This window comes from Mercurialis annua, linkage group LG1-X (assembly GCF_937616625.2).
Source record: "Mercurialis annua linkage group LG1-X, ddMerAnnu1.2, whole genome shotgun sequence".
Lineage (NCBI taxonomy): Eukaryota > Viridiplantae > Streptophyta > Magnoliopsida > Malpighiales > Euphorbiaceae > Mercurialis > Mercurialis annua.
This window is the reverse complement of record NC_065570.1, coordinates 47,739,035-47,766,821: the sequence shown is the minus strand read 5'-3', so window position 1 is coordinate 47,766,821 and position 27,787 is coordinate 47,739,035. Positions and strand designations below refer to the sequence as shown.

The following is a 27,787-nucleotide window of genomic DNA, read 5'->3' as shown; positions in this document are numbered from 1 at the left end:
TATTTTATCATGAATGTAAAGAATTTGGGTTTTGATTATTTGAGTAATATTCGATTCATTTTGAAATATTTTTGTTTTTTTCTCTTTAAATTGACTAGAGTTAATTACTAATTATGACTAAATAAGTGTCCTGTCAGAGGAGTGAAGAAAGATGCACCTTTCCCGACTTCTGTATTGTTTTAATCCGATTTGCTTAACAATGATCTTTTTGATGTTCATTATGGTGGAATCGATTTTAAACTTTTAAAAGAATCTTACTCGGTGTATATAGTATATACCATCCAATTAAATGTCATTTACTTAATTATTCTTTGTCCAATCGAAATGATAATATTTACTTTATATACATTTTAGAAGATATAATAAATAATAACTTTTAAATCCCATAAAAATATACTCCCTCCGTCCCGTTTAAGAAGTCCCACATTCCATTTTGGGATGTCCCATTTAAAAAGTCCTATTACTATTTTTAGAATGTTTTTCTATTGAATACCCTATTTTACCCTTATTTTAGTTATCTTAGAGGAGCTCTATGGAAAATTCCACTATCATTAATAGGGGCAAAACATGAAAAAACATGAAAAAACAAGAATAATTAATGTTTTCTTAATCTGTGTGTAAAGTCAAATGGGACTTCTAAAGTGGGACGGAGGGAGTAATAAATTGCTATTAAGATCTTTCAATAATTTTATTTTCAATATATATTAAAAGGAGTAATTATTTTATTGAACTTTATAAAACAGAAAAAATAGCAATTTTTCAATATATATATATATATATATATATATATATATATATGTGTGTGTGACAACATATAAATTTGGAAAGACGCTCTCTTAATTTATATGAGTTTTCAAGCGGAAACAATAATTACATTATAACTTCCTATGACTTTAATAAAAAAATTAAACCAATAGAATATTGAGCATAAAGAAATATTTAGATATACAATTTAAAAACGAAATTATATGTAGATTGGATTGAAACAGTGAGGGTTAATGATAAAATTTTGGTGCAAAACATTTTATAACATAAGCACCTTAAGCTGCTCTTCTCTCAATAGAATTTATGCTCATAAACTAAAAATTTATGCCAACTAATACAAACTGCAAATAAACAAAGATGGGGTGCATAGGCTTACTTCATAACATGCTTCAATGTGAGAACATAACAAACAAACACATTCAGCGAAGCAGTAAACTCATTAGGATTCAGAAATGAACATAATTCAATCAAAAACATTTTAATCCTGAAATTACACAGAATTGTACCAAAAATCCAAAATAAAAGTACTAATGTTTACTCATCCTCTTGGCTCCTCAACCTAGCCAATTTGTTGGTAACAACAACATCCAACTGAGCTGCACGCTCGACAATATCCTTTCTCTTTCTTGTAGAGACATCATGGGCAATCTCAGCACAATAAGTCCTGCGATTAATGAGATTACATAAGTAAGCGCTGATGAGCTGAGTATTTACATTGATTTACGAACGACCCACAAATCATGTTTTTAAGTGGCGCTTACCTGTTGTGCATCATCAAAAGCTCAAGCTCCTGCACGTTGTGCACAACAAACTTCTTAAATCCATTGGGAAGATAGTGGCGAGTTTTCTTGTCTGATCCATAACCAATGTTGGGCATCAGAGTTACACCTTTGAATTTTCTCCTGACCCTTGAATCAATACCCTTGGGTCTTCTCCAGTTTTCCTGTCAAAAGTAAATCAGTTCAGTTAAGTTAAGAATTCAACTAAAAACAAGGACAGATAGGGGTACTTTAAAAGATCAAGATGTCCTAAGACAACAGACACTAAGAAAGCTAAAAGTTTTGGCGTTTGCATCAATAATCAAATTGTAACAATGGATATCAAACATAACATCCACAAAAAACAGCAAACAAATCGACACTTGAATCAATTTTACTCAATAGAGAATGAATGTAGGTCAGAACCAGCCCCCAAATCAACACTACAAGAACGGCATTAGGGTGAGTACACAATTCGAACCATGCCACCTTCATTGTGTTTTCAATCCAGAACATAACCTTATTGTACACAGATGATAAATAATCGAAGAAAACTAAGCCAAAAAAAAAAAGAATAACACAAAAGGCAGCCGACCCAACATTTTCAAAATAGACACATACAAAGCCATACTCACTTTGACACTAAATAATTTCAAGCAAAATCTTGAAACAGAAAAAAAACTATTCATATACAAATGAAATGTGGGTCGGAACCAGGCCCCCTAATCAAAGCCACAACAAGGGACATCAGAGGGGGCAGACAAGTAGACCTGAAATTTGATTTCCGTGCACCATACCATGCTACCTTCATTGTGTATTGATCCAGAGCATCGGCTTATTGTACACGGAAAATTAAACATAACACAGGAGAACTATTCCCACCAAAAATTAAAAAAGAGTAGCCAAACTTGCTAGTAAGAACTATTCATCCTCCAAATCCTATAAACTATACCTACACAACGAGAAATAATCCATTAAATGAAAGTCATATGAATATCACACGCAACTAATATCCAACAATAATATTTTTTGCTAAAATGCTCACACAATATACTTAACATCCATAAATCAAATCCAGATCAGAATAATTAAAAAGCTAAAAAATGCAACAGAAGCTGAAAACAATAAAAACATCTAATTCTCCATCTTTTTGCCCGTGCTAGTCGGTAATTACAAAAATTTTGCTTCTAAAGATTAAATTCCACTTAAAATTAGCTATCTAAATTCAATTCAAATTTGTGAGAAAATTTATTCTGAAAACCTATATTGTTAAGCTTCATTACGAAATCTAACCCTAATAATCTATATATAAACTCCTAAAAACAATTAGACATTTACAATGAATATTCACAAAAAACATTAAAAATGTATCAAAATAAGTTTAGTCACGAATCTCAAATTACAGATTCAAAACATAATAACAGCATATTATAATTAATAAAATAGAAAACCTTGACAGAGATCTTCCTGTCCCATTGTGGCCTCTTAAACTTCTTCACTCTCTTCTTCACAATCTTCTTTGTCAGCAACGGAACTGCCATTTTTTCTTCCTGTTTAAACACGACAGCAGTTTTACAATCAAGAAATTAAGGGAAAGAGAAGCAGAGATAAGTTTGAATTGGAAACCTTTGTAAGGAGCTGCGCTGTTGTAAACCCTGAAGAACGGTGAAGAAGGCTAGGGTTTTTATCTTCTAAGCTACGTATTTATACTATGGTTTGGATTTGGATGTTTTCATGGATCTATCTTTAGTAGCCCATTTCTATTCATTTTGTAATTAGTCCAAAGTGGGGGTATGGGCTTGTCTTCATAACAAGTTGAGAAAATTAGAAAAAATTATATCGAATTACCTAAAAATTGTTAGTAATTTTTCATAAATTAACTTTTTATAATAATCTCTCATTTTTTAAAATCTATTTATATGTGTATCTAACTAATATTAATATTCCTTTTTAACTCTCCTTATGGTTTAGAGTTTAAGGGTTGGCGATTAAATTTGGTTGAGTAGTGACCAGATCAGTAGCGATCGGATTAGAGACGGCGGTCATTCTAACGTGCTGCATTCCCTACACTATTTCCATATCCTCTTTCAATTTTATTTTTCTTGCCGATTTATTTTAATGGCTGTTGCTATTTCTGTTGGTACTGTGGCAACTCTCCCGTCAAATGCTTTATGATGCTACTTTTGTCGGAACAGTCATGGCCGGTCCGTCGGAAGTGGTGATCGATTGTCGAATAATGCTAATTATTATACTGGATTGGAAATTGAGAGCGTCGATAAATAAAAAAATTAAATATTTTCATTGTGCAAAAATTTAACAAAGTACACAGTTGCAAAATTTGGGAAATGATGGCTGATAAAAGGCAAGCAACGTCAGATTTAATTGGAAATATCATAAAGGATAAGTATTCAAACTTCAAAACTGTTTACACGCCAGCCATAGTATTAGAGGCATGAAAAAAGAATATGGAGTCGAATAAACCCACCAAACAACATGGAGATCAAAAGAAAAGGGATTAGAGCTCACAAGAGGCCATCTGACTCATTCATACCAATTATTGCCTTCTTATCTACACGCGCTGAAAACAACAAATCCAAGTTATGTTGCTAAATTGGAAAGAAGAGAAAACAAGTTTCTGTATGTAATCGTTGAATGCTTCAATTAAAGGTTGGGGTTTTTACAAGCTAATAATAATAATTATAGTGGACGGTACGTTCCTAAAAGAAGCTTATGGAGGACTCTTCTAACGACAGCAACTCAAGATGCAGCAAATAAAAATTTTCCTCTTGCATTTTGTGTGGTAGATTTTGAAAATGATGCTTCATAGGAGTGGTTTTTTAACAAAGTTAGAGAAACATTCGGGGTTAGAGAGGGAATGTGCATCATCTCCGATCGACATGACAATATTCACAAAACAATTGAAAAGGTATTGCCGGAAGCACATCATGAGATCTGTACTTACCATCTTTTAACAATGTCTAAGCAAAACATAGAAGAGCAAAAGGTGAAATCAGAAAACGCTTTTTTGGGGCAGCCAAAACTTACACACTTGAGCAATTTGAAGAACACATGGAAGAACATTTTTTAGATTTATTTTATTATTTAAGTAGATCGAGTTACATTGTTAATATTCTCATTCAAACCTTACTTATTTTATGAACACTTTTTAGATTTTCATTAAGAATTTGATTCAGCATATAAAATTTACTTACTTTTTTTTCAAATTGGTAAAGCTTGATTAGGGTACAATTTGTCTTGTATCTGTATTTTCATTTATAACTTGCTTTTCACTTTAATTTTTCATCACAAGAGAATAAGAACCATGATATTAGAAATAAAGTTGTCTTAGGTATATGTTGCACACTGTAGTAAAAATACGACCAACAAATCTTATGATACTCTCATTTCATCAATCTAACAGAAGAGATCAATTTGTAGAACTTGACAAATCTTCAACAAGTATTCATTTTAGCAAAACTCGATGATTCATAAAAGAACACGACAACAATGACAAAATCATCACTCAGTGATTTGATCTCCCCTTACTTATTTGTTATTGTGGTGGAGGGTCTGAAGCGTATTTTAGACAGATGCACAGAAGAGATCAATTTGTAGAACTTGACAAATCTTTAACAAGTATTCATTTTAAAAAAAAAACTTGATGATTCATAAAAGAACACGACAACAATGACAACATCATCACTTGGTGATCTGATCTCTTCTTACTTGTTTGTTATTGCGGTGGAGGGTCTGAAGCGTATTTTAGATATATCTGCAGAGAAGGGGTACACGCAAGGTTTCAAGTTCTATATTGAGCATGACCCTATGTCAATGTTACAATTTGCGGATGACATAATTTTGTATCTTCCCTACGATGTTGAGCGATTCAAATCGCGGCTAGCTTTATGGAAAGGCACTCTTCTGTCCCCTGCAAGAAGGTTAATTCTCATCAAATTTATCTTGTTCAGTGTCCCAGTATGCTTTATGTCTTTGTTTGGAATGCCTACGATGGTTCAGAAGCAGTTAGAATCGTATATGATGCGCTTTCTTTGGAAGGGTGATATCTAATCGTACATGATGCGCTTTCTTTGGAAGGGTGATATCTCTAATCATGTTTAGAGTAAGGTTGCGTGGAAAGTGGTTTGTTAAAAATTTTGAAAACAGGGGTTTCAGAATTTATAATCTGCATACTAGAGATCAGAGTCTTTTATTCAAATGGATTTGGAAGCTGCAGATTACGAATAGAGACTCTCTTTGGTTTAATGTTACCTCATATTGCTCATTAGTTTTTGTCTGGGATTCTCTAATTTTTGGGGATGTGAAGAAAATGTCTTTTATTTGGAAAGGCATTATTAAAAGTTGTTGTCGTGATGAAGAAGGATGGGGTGTTTTTATTGTTAATCTTAAATTCAAAGTCGGTATGGAGGACTCCACTTCACGTTGGTATGACAATTGGATGGGTAATGGTCCGTCACCTATTTTATTTCCCCGTTTATATAATCTTTCTAATAAAAAACAAGCTAGAATTGAGGATATTTAGAGGGGGAAGTGAGGTGGAGACGTAGATTGCGCGGTAATGAGCTGTTGGCGCTTATTGATTTTCAGTCTATGTTTAGTCGGCTTAATAAAAATTCAAGCCGTAAGGATGAAATTCGATGGAATATTGGTTCAGGCGCTGCTGCCTCCTTTTACAATTTGATAGTGAATTTTCAGTCTAATTGATTTGCAACCTTTTGGAAATCGAAGGAGAACTATTGGCATTGTGCGGGGTTTGTCCGAAACAGCTGTTGCTGTTCAGCTGAGTTCATCAAGGGCTTCAACCGATCATTTTTCAACTGTTGATGTTTAGGTTGTTTCAAAGAGCTGCTGGTGTTGAGCCGAATCAGTCCTGGTTAGCTGCTGATGTTCAGCGGGGATCTCTAGGTAGAGCTGCAATTCTTTCTTCTGCCAGAGTGGCTTCTGATATTGTTATCGTAACAGCAGTTCCTTCGGCATCAACAGGTGATGGTAGCCTTTATAATTATGATCTGTTGCTTTGTGGTATTAATAATAGACTTCAAATCCATAATCTGTTCATGCAAGTTTGGAAATCAAAAGCTCCTCTGAGGGTTAAATTCTTTTTATGGATCGTTGTTCATGATAGAGTGCCAACTCTTGAGTTCTTGGTAAAGCGTTCTATCATTTCGGTAGAACATTCTGTCACGACCCAATCTCATGGGCCGAGACCGGCGCTAGGGAATGGGAGTGATTGCTCCGAAACCCGTAGCAAGCCTCAAAACGTAAAATAATTTTTTGCAAATATTAAACGTCATGCATGACAGACGTAAACACGTGTCATGCTAAAAACACATGCCAGGCATACATGTCCTCTGGCAATCACAAATCATTAAAAACGCAGCAAGCATAAAACATTCATAACTTTAAAACGTTAAAGTTATATTTACAAAAAATTGTTTAATACAAACTTCTATCTACTGCAGCTCTAAGAGTAAAGTACTGTTTCTTTATATACTTTAAATAATACAAACTTCTGGAAGTAGGATAGAAGTCCGTTGCTTCAAAAACGTCTTTTACCAGAAAGGAAATCTGTGAGGGGTCAATTTATGGGAATATACTGAGTGAGTTCATACATTTACTAATAAGTATTCAAATAAAACGTAAAACAATGCCATAGCATTCAAAATGTATGCAGCCTAGTACAGGATCCGATTGAAACCCTAATCCTCGAACATACTAACTGTATATATATTGATAATCAAATCAAATCAAATCAATCCATATGGTCCAACCCGGGAGTGTTCACACTCTGCCACGTCGATCGCGACAAAATTCTTAATCCCACAGTGTGAGTCCAACTCACTAGATACGGGGACTCCAGGTTACACCGTAACCGAGTGCTCTCTCGTATCGAATTCATTGTCCAACTTCGAAACTCATATTCATAATCATATTCAAGTTCATAATCAATTGTACAACTGTGTCAAATCAAAACTGGTGATCACGCAGTCCTATTGCCGCCCACTAGGTAGCACGTTCCATCTGATCGATACCGGTTTCAAATCAAACATATATGCAATCCATATAAGAATTCGCATTGCAACATTCAAATCAATTATAAAACAATATAAAATATTTGCTTGTATAAATACTTTAAAAGTAAATCGTATAAACTCACAGAAAACGCTTATCCAAAAATACGTCGGGGCTTAGAAACGTCAAGCTTCCCGAGCTTCTGGTCCAGCTGCTTCTTGCCTTGCTGGATCTAAAACAATTTCAAAACATTTCACTCGTATCAGAATCCTATTCTAAGATCGACTCTAGACTCGAGACATAACACAATATACTAGTTAACTGTCGTGCTTCTCACGCGCATACTCCAGTAAACGGTATCTAACTCGTTTACGGATCACATATCATTTCACATTAACCTCGTTAGGTTAACTATTCAAATTAATCGATTGATTATTATTCGATTTCAAATCTCAAAATGCAAATACAAAATGGCATCAAAACCACACGAGCGGGGGTACAAGGGTCGGGGTGCACGTTCGTGCCCTGGGGTGCACGATCGTGGTCGTGCACCACATATAGGTGCACGTTCGTGCACCTTGTGTGCACGTGCACGATCCCCGGAATCTGTTTTCCGGGCATTTCGACGTGCTACTAGCGTAAAAACGTTCCAAACTCATCCAAAACGCTTATTCTAAGCTCAAAACGCTATAAACCAATCCTATGATCGCAAAAATGATAAAATCGTTTCGTGGCCTAAAACTTTAACTCAATATATAATGAAATTCATCCATACAAACGATAAAACGTCGACCTTACCGTGATTCGCCACTGAAATACGATCGTTTCGAGCTATTGAACGTCGAAAACAGACGAGAAACGAAAACCGAGCGACGAACCGTAATCGATCATCGGATATGAACGAAGAAAAGAGAAAGGAGATGAAGTCTGGATCCTTCATCTTACTGATGAAGGTTTCCTTTATATATATTGGTCAATTTGCAACTTGATCCTTGAAACTTTTCAAAAGTTGCAATTTAGTCCAAAACCTATTTGCGTCCAAATTTTGAACGATCTCCGACTGACTCAAAATGTTTACCATAAATATTATAAATTATTTCGCGGACTTTGGCGAAATAAATTCCATTACGGGATTTATATTTTATTTTATATTATATTTCAATGTTATTTACTTAATTCCCGTAAAACCGCTAAATAAAATTTATTCCAAATTCCCGATATAATTAAATTAAATTCTTCACAATTTAATTTATCGGAAATCACGAGACATGACACAACTTAATTATCTTAAACTATTTTGGGGTATTACACATTCTTTGTGCTCTCTCTGTGATATTGTCGAAACGCAAGCACATCTTTTTATTCATTGTTCTTTTGCTATGAGTATTTGGTGTAGTGTGTTGGAGAAGTTGGATGTTATTTGGGTTGTCCCCTTTTGTGGATTTCTTAATTCAGTGATAAAATGTCATTCCATTGAGTCGCTATTAGATGCTTTGGTAAGTTCTGAGTCATCTTATTAATTGGAAAATTGGAAGTGCAAAAATGGAAGAGTCTTTCAAAGCAACTTGTTGGCAAAGGAAGACGTGATTCTTAGCTGTTTTATGCGGACTGTTTTTCTTTTTAAATTTTGTAATAGGAATTTCCTTTATTCGGGGATGAATTTTTTTAGAAATCCTCGCTGTATTTTGTTCTCGGACCATTAATTGTTGTTCCTTCGCTCTTGAACTAATCCTTTAATGTGCTTCTTTGTAAGTCACTTGTTGTGCGAAAGCCTTGAGCGTCGGCTCTTTTTGCCACTTCTTGTGGCTTTTTAATATACATATTATTTATAAAAAAGTCATCACTCTGTGAGAGTAATCTCACACTTAATTGAGCTAAAAGATGAGATTATGCGTGCTTGCCATTCTGATGATCGTGGAACAGTTTTGAAGTTGTTTATAAAGGTGAATTTTAGTTGCTTAATTTTCATTATGCAATTGATATAAAAATCATAAATCGATACATGTTTAATAAGATAGTGAAATATCTGATTTCTTTTCTTAAAGTGCAGTATCTACCTTTTTTCCCTTAAGAGCAACAAATTGGTTTATGATTTATAAGAGTTTAAATGTTTGGAAACCTGACGGCAACTCCATATGGGTCTAGAATGGATATCGTTTTGAGATCTAAATGTAGCTGACATATATATTTCCATTCAGATTTTATATTGATCCAACATTACATGTACAATAATATTTTCACAAATATTGATACATGATGTAATTATGAGTACAGTTACTCCTCGACCATCATATTACCTATTTTTAAATGAATTTTTTTTTTGTCTCTCTCCCACCCATACCTCTTCATGGGCTTGGGTACCCGCTCAGGCCCGCCCAAGCCCGGTGCTTAGGGCCGGGCTTGGGCAATGATTTTCCGTCCCAAGCTCGGCCTGAGCCCTAACCCGAAAAAAGCCCGCTATTTTATGGGCGGGCTTGGGTTTTCAATTTTATAGATTTTACATGTAAATCAGGCCAAACTCGGCCCGAGCCCGCAAAAATATAGTGTAAGGGCCAGATTTGAGTAGGAAATATAAAGCCCGATCCGGGCTCAGGCCGGGCTTGCGCTTGTAAAAAAATTAAAAAGTCCGGTGGACTCAGCCTGAACCCGACCCATGAACAGGTCTACTCTCATCTGATATATATATCGCCTTTTATTGGTGTAGGATGCTAAGATTTTGATGGATATATCAGTTCTGCAATTTTAACCTATGTTTTTTCTTTTTCCTATAGACGTGATGGTTATTCTTTTGTTCATTATCATGTTTGTATCAGGTGGGAAGTTGAATTATTACACCTTCTTTTGTTCATTATCATGTTTGTATCTTTCATATGAACTCCCTTTTTATTCTTTTGTTCAGTAACACTAATATCATAAATATAAATTACTATATTTGTAAAATTATTATAACACTACTAGAAATCAGCTTATTAGCGACCGAAATTAGCGAGATTGCAAATTCGTCGCTAATTTGATGAATTACCGATGAAATTGGCGACGGATGGTGAATCCGTCGCTAATTCTCCAAAACATTGTGGTGGAAGCTTACCTGCCAATTTTACACACTTAAATTAGCGACAGATTTTGCAATCCGTCGCTAATACTCCAAAAAGCAGTGTGGCGGGAGCTTACCCGCCAATTTTACACACTGAAATTATCGACGGATTGCAAAATCCGTCGCTAATTTCAGTGTGCTAATGAAATGATGTGTTTTATTTATTTACTGAGATTAGCGAGGGACTGCAATCCGTAGCTAATTTCAGGAAAATAAAGCGGGTTGAAGCCGTTTCTTCTCCCTCACTTTTCTTTTCCCCTATCTTTTCCCTTTTCTCTTTTTCCCGCCGCCGGTGACCTTCTTCCGCCATCCAATCCTATCGCTGCCGCCGTCCAATCATTGCCGCTGTTCTTCATCTTCTCCACTCTCCGCCGCCGCTATTCTTCTTCCTCCGCTGCCGGTCCTGTTCAGACCCGCCATTATTCCCGCCGCCGTCCACCTGCTTCCACCTGCGGCTGCCGGTCCAGGTAATTACTCTTCTATTATTTTTTTATTTGTTTGTTTTAATTTAAAACACCAGGTTAATTTTTTTTTAATTAAATCTGCTGTCCATTTCCAGCCCGCCTCCGCTGCCGCTGCCGTCTTCAGTTCCGCTTGTAAGTTTTATTTTAAGTTGATTAAATTATAAATGATTAGGTTAATTAAATTGTTAAATTTTAAGCTGATTAAATTATAAATAATTAGGTTAATTTAATTGTTTAATTTTAAGTTGATTAAATTATAAATGATTATGTTAATTAAATTGTTGTATTGTAGGTTAAATTAATTATATTTTAGGTTAAATATTTTATTAGATTAATTGTATTGTTTAATCTTGTTTAATTTTGTTAAATTAAATTAGTTTGTAATATTAGGCAACCTATATTTTTAATTTATGTTAATTATGTTAATTAAATAAAATTAGCGTAATTTATTAATAGTATGCTTAATTGTTAAAACATTAAGATGAAATAATTTGTTGGTTATGTTGGAATATGTATTATTTACTTGCAGTTTTTTTCTAAAAAATGGGTCATACTCATTTTTAGGAAAAATGCTGTCGTTTTTTTAAATATTAAAAACTAATGAAAAACTTAAACCAAGATTTTGTCGTTGATAGTTGTAGACTGTTTTCGCACTTAACCGACCGTTCTCAGGAGTCCTCTCATTTGCGGTTCTGCTCTTCAACAAGTAAGTGTTATTGCATTTTTGTATTTCAATTTAATTAATTAGTTAGAGTAATTTTAATAACAGTCAAATTTAATTAACAAAGATTTTATTCTCACCGAATAAAATCTTACCTAGCCGTAGAAATCCGTCCCGTGTCTTTAAGAGATTAAACGACACGGGATTGTACGTGTGTACAGTTCGTAAAACTGCCGTCGTCTGCGTAATTTGATCACGGAAAACATATATGTATGTATATGGTAGAAAAATGTTTGATAGTTTTCTAACGTATGTTCTCCGGGTGGCTATTTAATATAGGCTGTGTAACGCTTATTCCTTACGGCATATATAATTAGCGTTACATACCCTATATTATATAATACGCCTGGAGAACGACGCCGGAAGGCTGCCGAATATTTTCTCCGTATGCATGCATATATTGTGATCGAATTGTGGGGCGCCAGTTTTGCGAATGGGATAGGACCCTACCCTTTTAGCAGTCAATTACATTTTGCTACGTTGAGCTTATGAACCAGTACCTAATTGTACGTCCTCCGGAAATGAATCCAGACCGCAGTTGGATGTGTACGAGGCATGACAGAGGCTTCTTGCCGCCAGATTTTTTTCCCTAATCTTGAAGAGTTTGTGAATTTTGTTGTACAACATCCCGAGTGTATGAGTGGAGAAGAGATAAAATGCCCATGCTCTAGGACAAAATGTACGAATTTTTGAGATGTAGAAATTGTGAAACTACATGTCTTGCAGTCTGAGTTTGTTCCAGATTACTATGTCTGGATTCACCACGGTGAGGTGAATCTCCCTCCTGTTATTCAACAGCCGGCTAATGTATACGATTACTATAATGAGGGAGGGGGAGATTTAAACTCCGATCAGAGAATGGTTATTGATGCTGCTAGTCTTGAAGTTTTTGAGGAAGAGACCCCGAATGAAGAAGCTCAGAAGTTTTTTGATATGATGAGTACGGTAGAAGAAGAAATATGGCCCGAAAATAGCAGACACTCACCCTTGTTCGCATCTGTGGAAATGTTGGATATTAAGTGTCGATATCTTTAATTGATGACACCTGCCGTTTAAAACAAGAACTGCTTCTAGAGAACAACAAAATGCCGATTTTTTTTGCTAATATCAAGAAGCTGGTGAAAGGTCTCGGGTTGCCGGTTGAGGTTATTGATTGATGTTTCCATAACTGTATGATTTACTGGGGGACGAACGAGGATTTAACCCATTGTAAACTTTGCACATTTCCTCGTTGGAAACCTGTTATGAAAAGCAATTCGACCAAAAGAAGGGCTAACGTTCCGTATAAAAAAATGTTTTATTTCCCTTTAACTCCGCGGCTACAAAGGTTGTACGCTTCCAAAGCCACGACTAAACATATGACATGGCACGCCGAACATGAAATGGAAGACGAGAAGATGTGTCATCCTTCTGACTCTCTGGCTTGGAAACGGTTCAGTGACTTGCATGCAGATTTTGCAGATGAAACTCGAAATATCAGGCTGGACTTATGTACTAATAGGTTTCAACCATTTGGTAGTTTTGAGTCACAATATTCTTCCTGGCCATTCATTGTGACGCCGTATAATCTGCCTCCTGGCATGTGCATGAAGGATGAGTTTATGTTTTTGACAATACTTGTCCCGGGACCCGGAAATCCAGAAAACCATATTTCCTGCAACTGTTAATAGGAGTTTAATCAGTTGTGGGAATCTGGAATCCGGACGTATGATATTCAAAAGCGACAAAATTTTCAAAGGAGGGCGGCGCTTATGTGGACAATTAATGACTTTCCCGCTTATTCAATGTTGTCTGGATGGAGCACATCAGGAAAACTGGCATGTCCGCATTGTATGGAAAATACCGAAGTATTCATGTTTCTCGAGAGTGGTAAACAATCCTAGTTTGATTGCCACAAAAAGTTTTTACCTACAGGTCACCATTTCCGTCGGAACATTACTGAATTCCAAAAAGGCAAACAAGCAAAGCAAAAATTTGGAGGTGTGAGGACTAGAGATGGAGTGTTAGCAGAGGTGGACAGTCTGGGGTATAAGAGGGCTCATGAGACTGATGCTAAGGCTACGAATGATGAATTGTCTAAAGGCGTGGTTGGAATCGAAAGAGTTTATTTTGGGATTTACTGTATTGGAGGAAAAATGTGATCCACCATAATCTTGATGTCATGCATATTGAGAAAAATGTATTTGACAACATTTTCAATAACGTGCTCAATGTACATGGTAAGACAAAAGACCACGCAAAATTTCGGGCAGAGTTGAATGTGATTTGTGATCATCCTGGCCTAGCATAAGATTAGGAAACCGGTAGATATCCAAAGGCTTTGTATGCTTTGGGCAGGGATTTGAAAAAGAATTTGCTCGAATGGATTCAAAAGTAAAAGTTTCCGGATGGTCACGCATCGAACCTGTCCTGGTGTGTTGATTTAAAGAGTTTGAAGATGATGGGCATGAAAAGTCATGACTGTCATGTCTTCATGCAACGACTTCTGCCAATTGCTCTTCGGGAGCTTCTTCCGCCAGAAGTGTGGGAGCCTTTAACAGAGTTGAGTATCTTCTTCAGAGAGTTAACTGCCACATCGCTGAAAAAGGCTGATGTTGAGAGATTGGAGCTTGATATCCCGAAGATACTGTGCAAGTTGGAACGTATATTTCCGCCGAGTTTTTTTTGATTCGATGGAACATCTCCCCATACACCTTCCGTACGAAGCTATGATGGCAGGACCTGTTCAGTATCATTGGATGTATCCGTTTGAAAGGTAATATATTTACAGTTCTATTTTGTCAATCGATAATTAGGTAAATGAACTAATTATATGATTATGCAGATACCTGAGAAAACTCAAAAATAAGGTAACGAATAAAGGCAGAGTGGAAGGAAGCATCAACAACGGATATCTATTAGAGGAAACATCAAAATTGCATCTTTCTATTTCACGGATGGTCATCCGATGCTACCATGTCGGATGTAAAGAAATGAAGTTTGCGATGTGAACGTTGATGATGATATCGACAGATTATCTATTTTCAACCCGAATGGGCGACCTGTAGGTGCTTGTCGGAACAGATATCTGGATGATGCTGAATATGTTGCTGTCCGAAGCTATATCCTTTTGATTTTCCCTGAAATCGAACCTTACAGAGAGTAAGCATTAATATACACATTTAAGTTCAATACTGAAGAATCTTATCCGAATTGTATTAATTCGCTCGTATTCTTGTAAATAGAGTTTTTGAAGGCGAGTTGTATGAAATCAACCCCGAAATCACACAAATCAAAGTTATAGTAAAGTTGGAGAGTGAATTCGCCTTTTGGTTCGAGCAATATGTAAGTATTGATGTTGTTTTATCGTCGTAGTTGTATATATTATCGCGTTGATCCGTATAAATGCTATTGTGCTACAGGTGAAAGATCCCACTGTCTGTACCATTCCCTATATTCTAAGTCTTGCAAAAGGACCGCTTAGATCGGCCAGAACATTCAAGGGGTTGTGTGAGCGGGATTAAATTCAATAATGAAGAATATGGGGAGGATCGGGTTACCATGAACAGCGGAGTCTATGTAAAATGATCACTCTATGGCCCGACCGAAAGCGACTTTTATGGAGTGTTGACTAATATTATCGAGTAAGTGTATCCAACTCTACCAATAAAAAGGACGGTTATGTTTAAATGCAATTGGTTTGATCCTACGAAAAAGGTCGGTATGTTAGTCCCTCCTCGATATAACATAGTGGATGTTAATCACAGAAAGAGGTACAACAAATACGAACCTTTTATTTTAGCTGAACAGTCCGATCAAGTACATTACTTACCCTACCCAAGCAAAAAACGGGACAAGAAAGATTGGTGGGCAGTATGCAAGATAAAAGCTCGCTCTGAACTTGATATGCCCGAAACAACTGTTCCATCATTCCAAGATGATAGTGCAGAACAACCGCTCGATGTCATAACTAATGACGATCAAACAAATTTAGTTGATCTGAATGGCGAGGCAGACGATGATGCATTACACAACCCTCCAACATTAGAGACGGAAGCTGATTATCCACCATCCTAATTGGACGATGATGACATTGGACCGAAAGATAATATAGATATTGCGTGACTCGTTTTAGTGTCATTTCTGTAGTATTTTGACTTTTATTTACGTTTATAGTTGTATTGACTTTATTTTGTTATTAAATTATGTGTTTCAGTTTTTATAATGGATGTGTTTATTTTTTTCGTGTAAAATATTGTTTTATAATCTTTTTTGCAGCTATGAGAGGCCGAGGGGGTAGGGCCATAGACCAGGGATGCGGATGCGGACGTGGAGACCCGGATCAGGATCCCCCTGAGGTTAAGCAGCAGGTGGCAATGAGTAGACTCGCGCAGCGGAAAGCAGCTAGACAGCAGCAGCCGCAGGATCTGTCGCCAACAACATATGACTCGGGGAGGGTTGGAGTTACACCTGATGTTGCGAGGTATGAATGACAAGTTATTTTTGAATATTATTATTTACTAATTGCGGAAACTAAGTGTTTTTTTAATATTCAGGGAAAAGTTGTTGGATAGTAGGAACGATAGTGGGACATCATCTAGAGTGATCTTGTCCATTTTCCATTCTTGCTGGTTTTCTGAGGGATCCTCATGGAAGAAGCTGGCAGCAGAGCATAAGGGCTTCTACTTTGAGGAGTTTAAGGTTGTTAATATTTAATTTAAGTTTTACTTTCTTTTTTATTACAAATTGTTTTTATTAATGGTTTGCAGAAGGGTTTTTGCTGGGACGCGACCTACCCTGAGGACTTGATTAGAGGGGTCTTCTACCGCCATGCACACAATCGGTACAAAGACACTCTCTACAATATAAGGCCGGATAAAATGAGGGTAGTGTTAGTGCTGAGACTTGGGAGTCGTGGAAGCGTGTCTGGGATACAGCCGAGGCGAAGAAGAAGTCCCATATAGCACGAGCTAATCAGATGAGTGAGCCGTCCGGAACTGGGACTGGACCGGTTCGACATACCGCAGGATCGCGATCGGCTACGAGGAATAAGACAGTAATGATATGTTTTAAATATTAATAATCGTGTAAATTTTCTGTTTAACTACTAATTAATTTAATTTTTTCATTTCATTTCCTAGACAGAGGAGCTCGGATTATAGAGGAAATGCTGTTGTGTATAGTTGAAAGAGCTGTATGTAGTTGTTTTTGCAGGAAATTCCTGAAAAATGGGGGGTGCTCGTATTATAGAGGAAATGCTGCCGAATTTTAGTTAGAAATATAGGTTTAAACAAATATCCGTTAAGTATTTTTACAGAGTTTAACTAAACTATGAATTTGCCTCTTTTTTTTTTTATCTCAGGACCGTTTTCAGGAAGAGCTTGATGCAGCGACCCAGTCCCAGGCGGCTAGGGAGGGGAGTTCGTCGACCCCGGAGCCGATCAATGAGAACGAGTTGTTTTTGTCTCTGGAGGCCATCCAGAAGCAGCGAGTCTACGATATTGGTTCGGCTTCTGCATCCTACGTCGGCCAGAGCAGCCAATTGCGTCGCGGATCATCCCAGACGCAACCGACAGTCATCAGTGAGGAGATCGCGTAGAGGTTGACGAGTGGGTCGCGCAGCAGATAATCACTGTGGAGGCGGGTTTCGAGCAGCGGATCCGTACTGTGGAGGCGGGATTCGACGAGCGGATCTGTAATGAGCTTGCGCGGCTGATGACTACACTAGCACCTGAGTTACGCCCGCAGTTCCCCCCTCCCCCACCCCCACCTGCTGATGACACTAACAGCTTAGAGTATAATTTTATGATACATTTATATTCGCATATTTTAACATATTTAGGTCTTTTTTTATATTGTATGTTTTTTGACGTTTATATATATATATACACATACATGGTTTTGGTTTATATATATTTATTGTTTCTCGTGTGTGTGAATGGTCTATTTAACAGGTCTAATGAATATCATAAAACAATATCAAAATACGCCGTAAAACGAAAAACAAATTGCAAAAAATCTGGTCATTTAGTGACCACAATTAGCCCTTTAGCGACGGATTTTTCGGTCGCTAATGGGCTAAGAAAACGACTATTTTTTGTAATTGGCGACGGAAAATTTCGTCGCCAATTGCAAGAAATACAGACCTAAATATCTGTCACTAATTTAGCGGCGGACAGGTCCGTCGCTAAACACCCTATTTCCATCAGTAATCCGTCGCTAATTATAATTAGCGACAGAAATAGGGTGTTTAGCGACGGAAAAACCCTTGGGTAAACACCTGTTTTCTGGTAGCGTAAGGAGAGTATTCTCATGAATTATCAATTATTATTATATAACATTTTTTAGTTTAAACAAAATAAATTTAATATAAAAATAATATTATATTGATTCCGCACAATTACCCGGATATATCACTAGTTAGTATAAAGTTCGGAAGGTACTATGTAAGTAAAAAGATAGTTCTGTATAAGACATTAATTAATCCTATCAATATAGTCCCTAAGTTTAGGTCTTCTATCACCATAATTAATTCTAATAACCTTAAAACAAAAAAGACAAATAAAATTAAAATACTATCAAATTTGAACTCGATTTCAACTTTATAACTAAAATCAAAATTTCATTCAAACTCCACCAAATTTTATTACAAAAGACTAAGTTCGAATTTGATAAAATAATTGATACTGAATTTGACTCGGCTCGACTCATTTATTTTATAAATATGTAAAATGTAATTTTAATATTATAAATAATTATATATAAAAAAAAAGCATGTCTAGGTTGGCAAATTTATCATACTGAATATTTTAATGTTCTAATTTGAATTAATCATTAATTTAAATAGGTTAATTTAATATTAATTGAGTTTCGAGATAATTTCAAGTAGTTTGCGGTTTATCTTTACTCATTCATTGTCCTAAGCCAGTAGGAAAGAAAAATAAAGCTGCAACAAGGGGTAATTGACCCAGTGGATACGTAAACTATATATTATACCCTTCTTTCCAAATTGATAAATCACCTTATAATTTTTGGCGTACTAAATTATAAGCCACCTTTTATTTTGAATAAATAATTTTAAAACTAAAAATCTTACTTACTCCTAATAAATATGCAAGTAAAGGATCAATTCACTCTTAAACTTGGCACGAAGTATCAAATACAATCAAGTTCGTAAAACCGAATCAGATCACCCAGAATTTAACTAAACCAGATTGATTTCACCTTTTCGTCAAAAAGAGAGAGTGGAATAACCTATTTAAAAAAATTAACCTAGTTCAATTCTAATTAACATTAATTAAAACACCAAATAATCCTATTCGACATAAAATTTAATTCATATAAAATTAGGGGCTTCTTTTACCTTTTCTCTAATAAGTCTAATTACTCTTATAATCAATTATAATTTCAAAATTAACCCTAATTAAACCCTTAAAAGACTAATAAACTTTAAAATAAAACAAATCCTAAATTTAATCACCCACCGCCGCCCAAGCGACCGCCATCGGAAAAATCTTTGGCCACCCATTAGCCTCAGACCCAGATGGATCTGCCTATTAACGTGAAGAGCAGACCCATCTATGCTCTTCACCTTGATCTGGGTCTGCTCTAATCAAGAGGTGACCAAATTGTTTTTTTTTTCGGATGGTGGTCGGGCGCCGGCGGCAGTGGTTAGTATGAAGAAGTTTATTGGATTTTAATGGGTTGAAGTTAAAAATGATTCTTTTTTTAATTAAAAATTAATATGGTTTTTAAACTTTTGAAATTATAAAGAAATACTCCCTTCGTCCACAAAAGATAGACTAATTTTTTTTTTAGATGTCCCAAGTTATAAGCTGATTTTCTTTTTAAGAAGTTAGTTAATTAATTAATTGACCATAATATCCTTAATTAAGTTAGTGCTTAGTCAATTAAATTAAATTTGGTTCAAGTTTTGATATTAACATCAATTAATACTCTTTGATAATTCTAATAGTTAAATGGTGATATATACACTCATTGAGAAATATTTCTGTCACTTTTTTACTCTTAAACAAATTAAGGAAATGGGAAATTCTAAATCTTCTAAAAACATGTTAATGGGAAATACTCCATCAAAAAAATTGCAGGTGAATATGCCAAAAGTGTTGTTAGATTTAACCAACCCTCCAAAAGAAGATATGATGTATATGCACTTTTATACTTGGCTCCATACATTAGGATGTTAACATTAATAACCGTTCTTTTCTTATTATGATAATTATCTCATGAACTATGATATGAGTAGATGTAAAACTGTCTAAAATGAGAATGAATGATGATACATAAAACATCATGCTGTAGAATAGACTTTACGCTGCAAACATTAGGCCAAACCCATATTTAGGTCTCTGCACTATAACTTTTTTTCAGAATAGGTCCCTACACTTAAAAAGTTTAAAAATTTTCCTTACATTATCAAAAAGATATATTTTAAGTCCCTTAGTCATGACGAGTTAACGGAACGCAAACTCCGTTAAAAAGAAAACAAAATACCGACATATAATAGCTTATGTGGCAAATAATACATAATTATTAAATAAAAATGATATTAAGTAGACCCAGTTTTATTACGCGTCACTCATTCCATATCTTTTCTTCTTTTCTACGAGATATCTTCTTCTTCTTCATTAAAATTTTCTTGACAGATGTTGAAAATTGCGTCGTCGTTTGGCTTCATTTGCTAATTTGGCTCTGAGTTCATGTCATGGAGGATCGGAATAAGGTTGTGGGTATTGAGGATCAGTTTGCTAAGATAAGTGCTGCTGATGGCGGTGGTGTTCGGATGAGGGTTTTATGTAACTTTGTCATCTCCGCCATCTGCGCCTGTTTCTTTTGGGATTTTTAGCGGCGGCGGTGGAGGTGGTGTGCCTGTGAGCACTCTGGTGCCACCTGATCACTCTCCATTTTCTCTTCCCTGCGCCTCATCTATCACTGTCTAACTCCCATTTCCCCCTCTCATTAACTAATCACTACTGCTCCTCATTACCCAATCATAACCACTATTGATCCTCATTGATATATGATTTATATGAGTAATAATAGTTAATCTGGGAAAGGGTTCATATTTGTTAGATGGGAGAATATTTGATTGTATGAATGCAGCTGCTTTTGTTTTTGAAAATGGAATCGGTTTGTTCTGTAATTTCTACTTCTTCTGGTTTCATATGCTTATCTTCTAATTCATATGCTTATTGTAATTACATGTTTATGGCTAAGATTTGGTGTGAGTCTTGCTGGGTAATTAAAATTGTGTATTTGTGAAATGACTTCTTTAGATTATGATTGGAAGTTTGGCAGCGTGGTGGAGGAAATAAAGTTATCTGGTTTAGGGTGTTTGATGGAAGGAGATGAAATGATATCAGAAAAGGGATTAATGGAAAAAAAGTAGAAAAAGATCCTTAAAGTTATTTTAGATATTTTTAAGTACTAATGAGGTGGCGTATATTTAACAATTCACCAAACAGTTAAATAAAACCAATCTCATAGTAAATCACGTGTATTTCACTTTCTGACGGATATTAACAGAAGGACCCAAATTAAAAGTTTCTGATAGTGCAGGGAAAAATATTACACTTTTTTAATGTAGGGACTTATTTTAGAAAAACGTTATAGTGCAGAGACCCATATATGTGTTTGGCCCAAACATTATAATAGATGTTTATAGAGTTTAGACATGAGAAATATAATGCATTAGTCGACCCATCGAAGAAAAATACCATTAAACATGTTCTAAGGAAGTAAAGTAACACAATAATTGTTCAAAAACTAGCATTTTAATTTATTTTCAGTTTATGAATTTATAGCTTGATTAAGCACTTCTTGATCACACTCAAGTCTCTCAGGAAGCTTTCCGTTTGCCATCATACTAAGCTTGCTCATGTGTGGGATTTTATAGTGTTTCCTCCGTTGATCTTCATGACTTCATGCTTGCAATGTCAACAAACTATTATTCAATTTTTCAATTGGAAATTGTTCAAATGCTTTTTCGACAGCCAAAATGAACTCATCGTAAGTTCGAGGAGCTTCTCTGTGTTTAATTGAATCAATTGCTCTAAAAAGGCCAAGTCCAAGACATTCATATCTAGACTATTAGGAGGTTGACAATGTAACTTGATATCAAAACCATGCATCCATTTTTGCTGCTCTATTGAATTCAACATCATTAACATTAAAATACGGTTTAGCATTGTCCTGTTGAATATAAATAGTCATAGAACCAAAACATAGCCACTTTTGTTTAACCGAAGGCAGTAAATTATTAATCAAATAAGATCGAGTTACCTCTTTAGTCACTGAAAAAATTGGCTTTGTTTCCATAGTCCCCGCTGTTCTATTCTTACTATTCTGCTTTGCTGGCTCCTTATAAACGAATGGCCATATTCTAATTTTCCTATTAAATGTCACACCAGCATCGGCATCGATACGAGGACGAGCAACGGCATCCAAAAACATTATTTTAGAAATGAAACGCTTACTTTTACAAGTTTGAAAAGGCTCACTTTCATCAGGAAGTATGTAGTATTTTTGTGTTTTTTTTGACATGTAGTACTATTTTTCATCAATATGGATTTGATCATACATATTGGCAAACTTTGGTGAAGTATTAATGGTACTTTTATCAACCATTGACAAGCAAAATTCCAATATGGCTTTCAAATTTTCCTCCGATAAATATGGCTTCAATCAATTTGAATGTAGTCGGATTTAACCTTCTTTAATTCGTTTATGAACCGTTGATTTTGGATATTTCAGCTCAGATGAAAGCGATTGAATATTAGTACGACGGCTGAATGGTATTTCTCTCATTCGATCAAAGTTCAATTCAATTCTTTTACAACCAACCTTTTTCACGAGATTAGAGGAGAGATCAAGAAAACTCCCTTTTTCTGTTATATATATTGCTTGTTGATGTAGTCGACATACTGATCTTGTTGAGATTGAAAAACAATCGGCCATTTTTCATATTGTTTCTTTTGGTAATTTTTCTTCTTCCATTTTCTTGAGTAACATCTCAAGAATGGCTTATTTTTTCTATCAGAGGTGAAGTTTTTCTTTTTTTTGGACATATAAGGATTTGGTAAGGCTGTGCCTGCTTCTTTTGGCGAAGTATTCAAATCAAAAAGAATTGAATGAGAATAATTTTGTACATTTAGAGAAATTTGTGGCTCATTATCTGCTAAATTGGAAAATTCTTCCATATTTAACAATTGTGTAAGAAGAAATTTTATGTGTAATGTTTGTTTATATTTGGAAATAAAATTTTTTAGCGGGATTTCTGCATGGTTAATTTGTATAATGGCGGCAAGTCAAATTTTTAAGAGAAATTGTACATATTCTGTAATAAGGGTCTTTCTACAGATACTTTGTTTTTTAACAAAGTATGTTACTTGGTTTTTATATGGACCATTGATTTAAGATATTTAATCTACACCGTTAAAATATAAACAACTAGTGACCTACTACCTGTTAAACACATTGGAATAACTCCCTAATTCACGATCAAATTTTTTTACGTGCATTACTCAATTATCCGTGTCTTCACAAAAACACACTTTGCTCAAAGCTCTAATCAAATCAAACAAAAGATCATATATAGAAAAGAGGAAGCGGGATTTCGGTTAGAAATCATCAACTCATATTTTTTTCCAACAAAAATTCAGCATCAAGTTCTTATTGCATTGTAAAAAAACCTCCAAAATTTATTCAATTTGATTCCAGGTATATTTTGTTGTGTTTTTGTTTGTTTTGTAGTTACTTAATAGGTAAAAACGAATTGGTGGTCAATATTACATGTCAATTGCAATCCAATTGGTTAATTTAAGCTGTTTATTATCTGTTTTGCGTTTTTTATATGAGCTGTAGACCATACTCGTCGAGTTAGTAATACTACTTCGAGTAGGCACTTCCGCAGTATTGTTCCTACTCGAGGAGACTGTTATACTCGGCGATTATAACAATCTCCTCGAGTAGGAACAATACTGCGGAAGTACCTACTCGAGGTAGGTTAAATACTCGTCGAGTACGTAACCTACCTCGAGTAGGGACATCTACAGATCTCGAATTAATTAATTTTTTTAATACAGAGAATTATGAGTGATTCGGAAGTCGATGAATCAACTTCTAAAACAAATACGGAGCATCCCACATCATCTAAGGTACACACATTTTGAGCTAATCATATACATTTTTAAGTGAAAATTTATGTTAACCAATACCGTTTCTATCTTATTTAATACAATTAGAGGACATATGATAAATACTTGTATTGTTTAGATGTTGTTTCTTTATAGTTATTATGTATATTAATTTATAAAAAGTGCATCATCAATAATTTTATTTGAATGTGATTATAATTTATTTCAGGCATATTTGGAGACTCGTTGCGCGGTGCGCCAGTTTTGTAAGGTTGTGGAGAATTTTGATGAATCAAAAATCAAGAATGTTAAAGATCTTGGATTAGGTGGTCTTTTAAGCATTCCAAAATTAAATTTAAAAAATAACATGATTGAAGGTCTTGCATATAGGTTTGATGTAAAAACTTACGAATTGTGTGTGCATGGTGATAGAATAAAACTCTCCACAAATTATATGGAGCAATTATTAGGATTATCTTCGAGAGGGTTCAATGTTTTTAATTACTTAGGAGCTTCTGATTATGATTTTTTCCAAAATTATAATATTTCTAAAACATGTGATATCAAATATTTAGTTAAAGAGTTAGGTAAGTTATGTGCTAGTGACGAGTTTATAGTAAAAAATTTGTTGTTTGCAATTGGAACAATTATTTCACCTAATACAAGTCCTTTTGTAAATACCTTTTATGGTGGTCTTTTAAAAGACATTACTAAAATTTCAAAAATGAATTGGGCAAAATATACTATTGAATGTCTTGCTAATAAAATTCAAAAATTTAAGGAAACTGACTTTAATGATAGCAATGTCAAGAGATTGAATGGATGCGTTTTGATACTCCAGGTATTATATATCTTTTCTCTAAATAAATTTACGTTATAATTTTTACTTATTGCCTGAATCTTTTTTTTTTGTATTTTGTTAGTTTTTTTTATCTTGAACATATAAATGTTGGGTTTGTAAAACTACCGAAAGAATGTGAGAAGCCTTCCATTCAACATTGGAATATGAAAGTTGTAACAAGCATTTTGGGAAAAGTAAAGAAATATGGAGATCTTCATAGTAGCAAGGTAATGTTATGAATTCTAATTTACTAATTTATTAGCAAGGTAATGTTATTAATTACAATGTATTAGTATTGCATTCTCATATTATATTTAAACTAATTTTATAACTCTTACGTTTATAGGTTCAGGGTTCAACTTCTCAAGTGTTCAGAGATGCATAAGGATACCAGAAGATAGATTAATGGAGAAAATTGACGAGTGCTACTTTTGGTTCAATTGCTCTATTGTTTTAAATTATAGACAAAAATAACTTCCTATAATTTATGGTTATCACGCTATGTTTTTTTTAGTGGAAAATTTAACTTGCTTTGATATGAGGTTTAATTAATTAATTGTATGCATTTTACCTATATTTTAGTAGTCGATATTTAACTAAGAAAAACTTTGATTTTAATCTAATTTGTGTGTTAAAGTGTCATTAAGTCGGTATCACAAATGTGCAAAGGCAATTCATGCATAAAATCGAGAATAGGAGGCACAATCATCGATTATTTAGCTATATCACGAGTAAAATTAGGCATCTGACAAATTAAATCGAGGCATTGCTTAATACTCGACGAGTATTGAACTCAATCACGAGTTACCGTAGGCCACTGACAATAAAAATTGAGGCATTGCATACAACTCGACGAGAATTATGCCCTATCACGAGTTGTCGTAGGCCACTGTTGAAAGAAGTCGGGCAAAGTTGGATACTCGTCGAGTATTATTCCCTATCTCATATTGTTTTGGAGACCGTGAGTTTTTCTACTAAAAAGTCAACTTCACGTGAAATGAGACATATTTCACGTAAATTTGGGCACATTTCACGTAAATTTGGGCATATTTCACGTAAATTGAGGCACTTTTCAAGTAAATTGGGGCACTTTTCACGTAAATTTAAGACATTTCACCTAAATTGGGGCACTTTTCACGTAAATTTAATTTTTTCCTATTTTGTTGTCCAAAGTTTAAAATTTCGCTTTGGATGGCTTAAACTCTATAAAAATCATTACAATAACCTTATTTTAGTCGTTTTTCTAAATTTTTCACGATCGGATTGAAATATATAAAACATATTAAAACTACTATTATTCATGGACCATTACGTTCTGTGTGATTTTTTACTCATAAATCAACTAAACGTAGATTATGGCATATAACACGTAAATTTGGACACGTTTCACGTTTATTAGGGCACATTTCACGATCAATTTGATGTTTTTCTAACTTGTTACCCAAACTTTATAATTCCATTATGGGATGCTTCAACTCAATAAAATCATTATAAAGAGCTAATTTTGTAATATTTTCATAATTTTTCACGATCGGGTTGATATATAAAAAACGCATTAAAGCTGTCTTTTCATAGAGCATTAGGTTCTTTGTGATTTTTTACTCATATATCAACTGCACGGGAATTAAAGCTCATTTTACGTAAATTGTTCACGTAAATTGGGGTACATTTCACGTAAATTGGGGCACTTTTCACGTAAATTTAATTTTTTCCTACTTTGTTATCCAAAGTTTAAAATTTCGTTTGGAATGCTTAAACTCTATAAAAATCATTACAATAACCTTATATTAGTCGTTTCCCCATGGGTGATTAATAGCCTAATTTTTACCCAAAATAAAAAAAATGCTTATGGATGCGAAAACCCAACCAAAACCGTTACAATAAGCTAGTTTCACAATTTTTCTTAAATTTTGGACTGACGGTTTTCACACTACGAAAAACGTATTAACAATATTTTTTACAAATCATTAGGTTCCTTGTGTTTTCTCTCAAAAATCAACTTCGCGTAAATTTTGGTACATTTTACGTAAATTAAGGTATATTTCACGTAAATTAAGGCACTTTTCGCGTAAATTGAGGCACATTTCGCATAAAATTTTAAGTTGTCCTAATTTTTACCCAAAATAAAAAAAAATACTCATCGATGCTAAAACTCTACCAAAACCGTTATAATAAGCTAGTTTCACAATTTTTCTTAAAATTTGGACGGGTTTTCAAACTACGAAAAACGTATTAACGGTAATTTTTACAAATCAATAGGTTTCTTGTGTTTTTTGCTCAAAAATCATTTTCGCGGAAATTTGGGCACATTTCACGTAAATTGAAGCACATTTCGCATAAATTTTAAGTTGTCCTAATTTTTACCCAAAACAAAAATTTGTATTTATCGATGTTAAAACTCTACAAAATCGTTACAATAACCTAGTTTCACAATTTTTCTTAAATTTTTGACGGACGGTTCTCACACTACGGAAAACGTATCAACGGTCTTTTTTACAAATCATTAGGTTTCTTGTGTTTGTTTGCTCAAAAAATCAATTTAGCGGAAATCGGGGCACATTTCGCGTAAATTAAGGCACATTTCACGTAAATTGAGGCACATTTCGCGTAAATTTTAAATTCTCCTAATTTTTACCCAAAATAAAAAAAATGCTTATCGATCCTAAAACTCTACCAAAACCGTTATAATAAGCTAGTTTCACAATTTTTCTTAAATTTTAGACAAATGGTTTTCACACTACAAAAAACGTATTAACGGTTTTCTTTACAAATCATTAGGTTCCTTGTGTATTTTTACTCCCAATCAACTTCGCGTAAATTGGGACACATTTCGCGTAAATTGAGGCACATTTCGAGTAAATTGAGGTACATTTCACGTGTATTTAAAGTTGTCCTAATTTTTACCCAAAATAAAAAATATACTTATCGATGCTAAAACTCTACCAAAACCGTAGTTTCACAATTCTTCTTAAATTTTAGA

At 34.6% G+C, this 27,787-nt stretch overlaps 1 protein-coding gene and 1 non-coding gene across 2 annotated transcripts; both read right to left on the bottom strand.

Annotated features, from left to right (window-relative positions):
* Positions 1 to 1,183: 1,183 nt before the first annotated feature.
* On the bottom strand, positions 1,184 to 3,256 carry LOC126665295 (60S ribosomal protein L32-1). Its single transcript, XM_050358052.2, has 4 exons — positions 3,150 to 3,256; positions 2,975 to 3,073; positions 1,527 to 1,708; positions 1,184 to 1,429 (listed from the first exon to the last, which is right to left on the bottom strand). Exons 2-4 carry the CDS (start codon positions 3,062 to 3,064, stop codon positions 1,300 to 1,302), a joined length of 402 nt encoding a protein of 133 aa, XP_050214009.1. The 5' UTR covers positions 3,065 to 3,073; positions 3,150 to 3,256; the 3' UTR covers positions 1,184 to 1,299.
* Positions 2,222 to 2,336, bottom strand: LOC126666412 (small nucleolar RNA snoR100). Its single transcript, XR_007637913.1, has one exon. It is a non-coding gene; the product is annotated as a small nucleolar RNA snoR100 (small nucleolar RNA).
* Positions 3,257 to 27,787: the final 24,531 nt, after the last annotated feature.

Bases quoted from the DNA above. Each gene is read 5' to 3' on its own strand.
- LOC126665295 (XM_050358052.2), bottom strand. From the start codon at position 3,064: ATGGCAGTTCCGTTGCTGACAAAGAAGATTGTGAAGAAGAGAGTGAAG. The intron at 1,709-2,974 runs GTTTTCTATTTT...TACTTTTGACAG, and splicing joins ACAGGAAGATCTCTGTCAAG to GAAAACTGGAGAAGACCCAA. The intron at 1,430-1,526 runs GTAAGCGCCACT...CATTAATCGCAG, and splicing joins CTTTTGATGATGCACAACAG to GACTTATTGTGCTGAGATTG.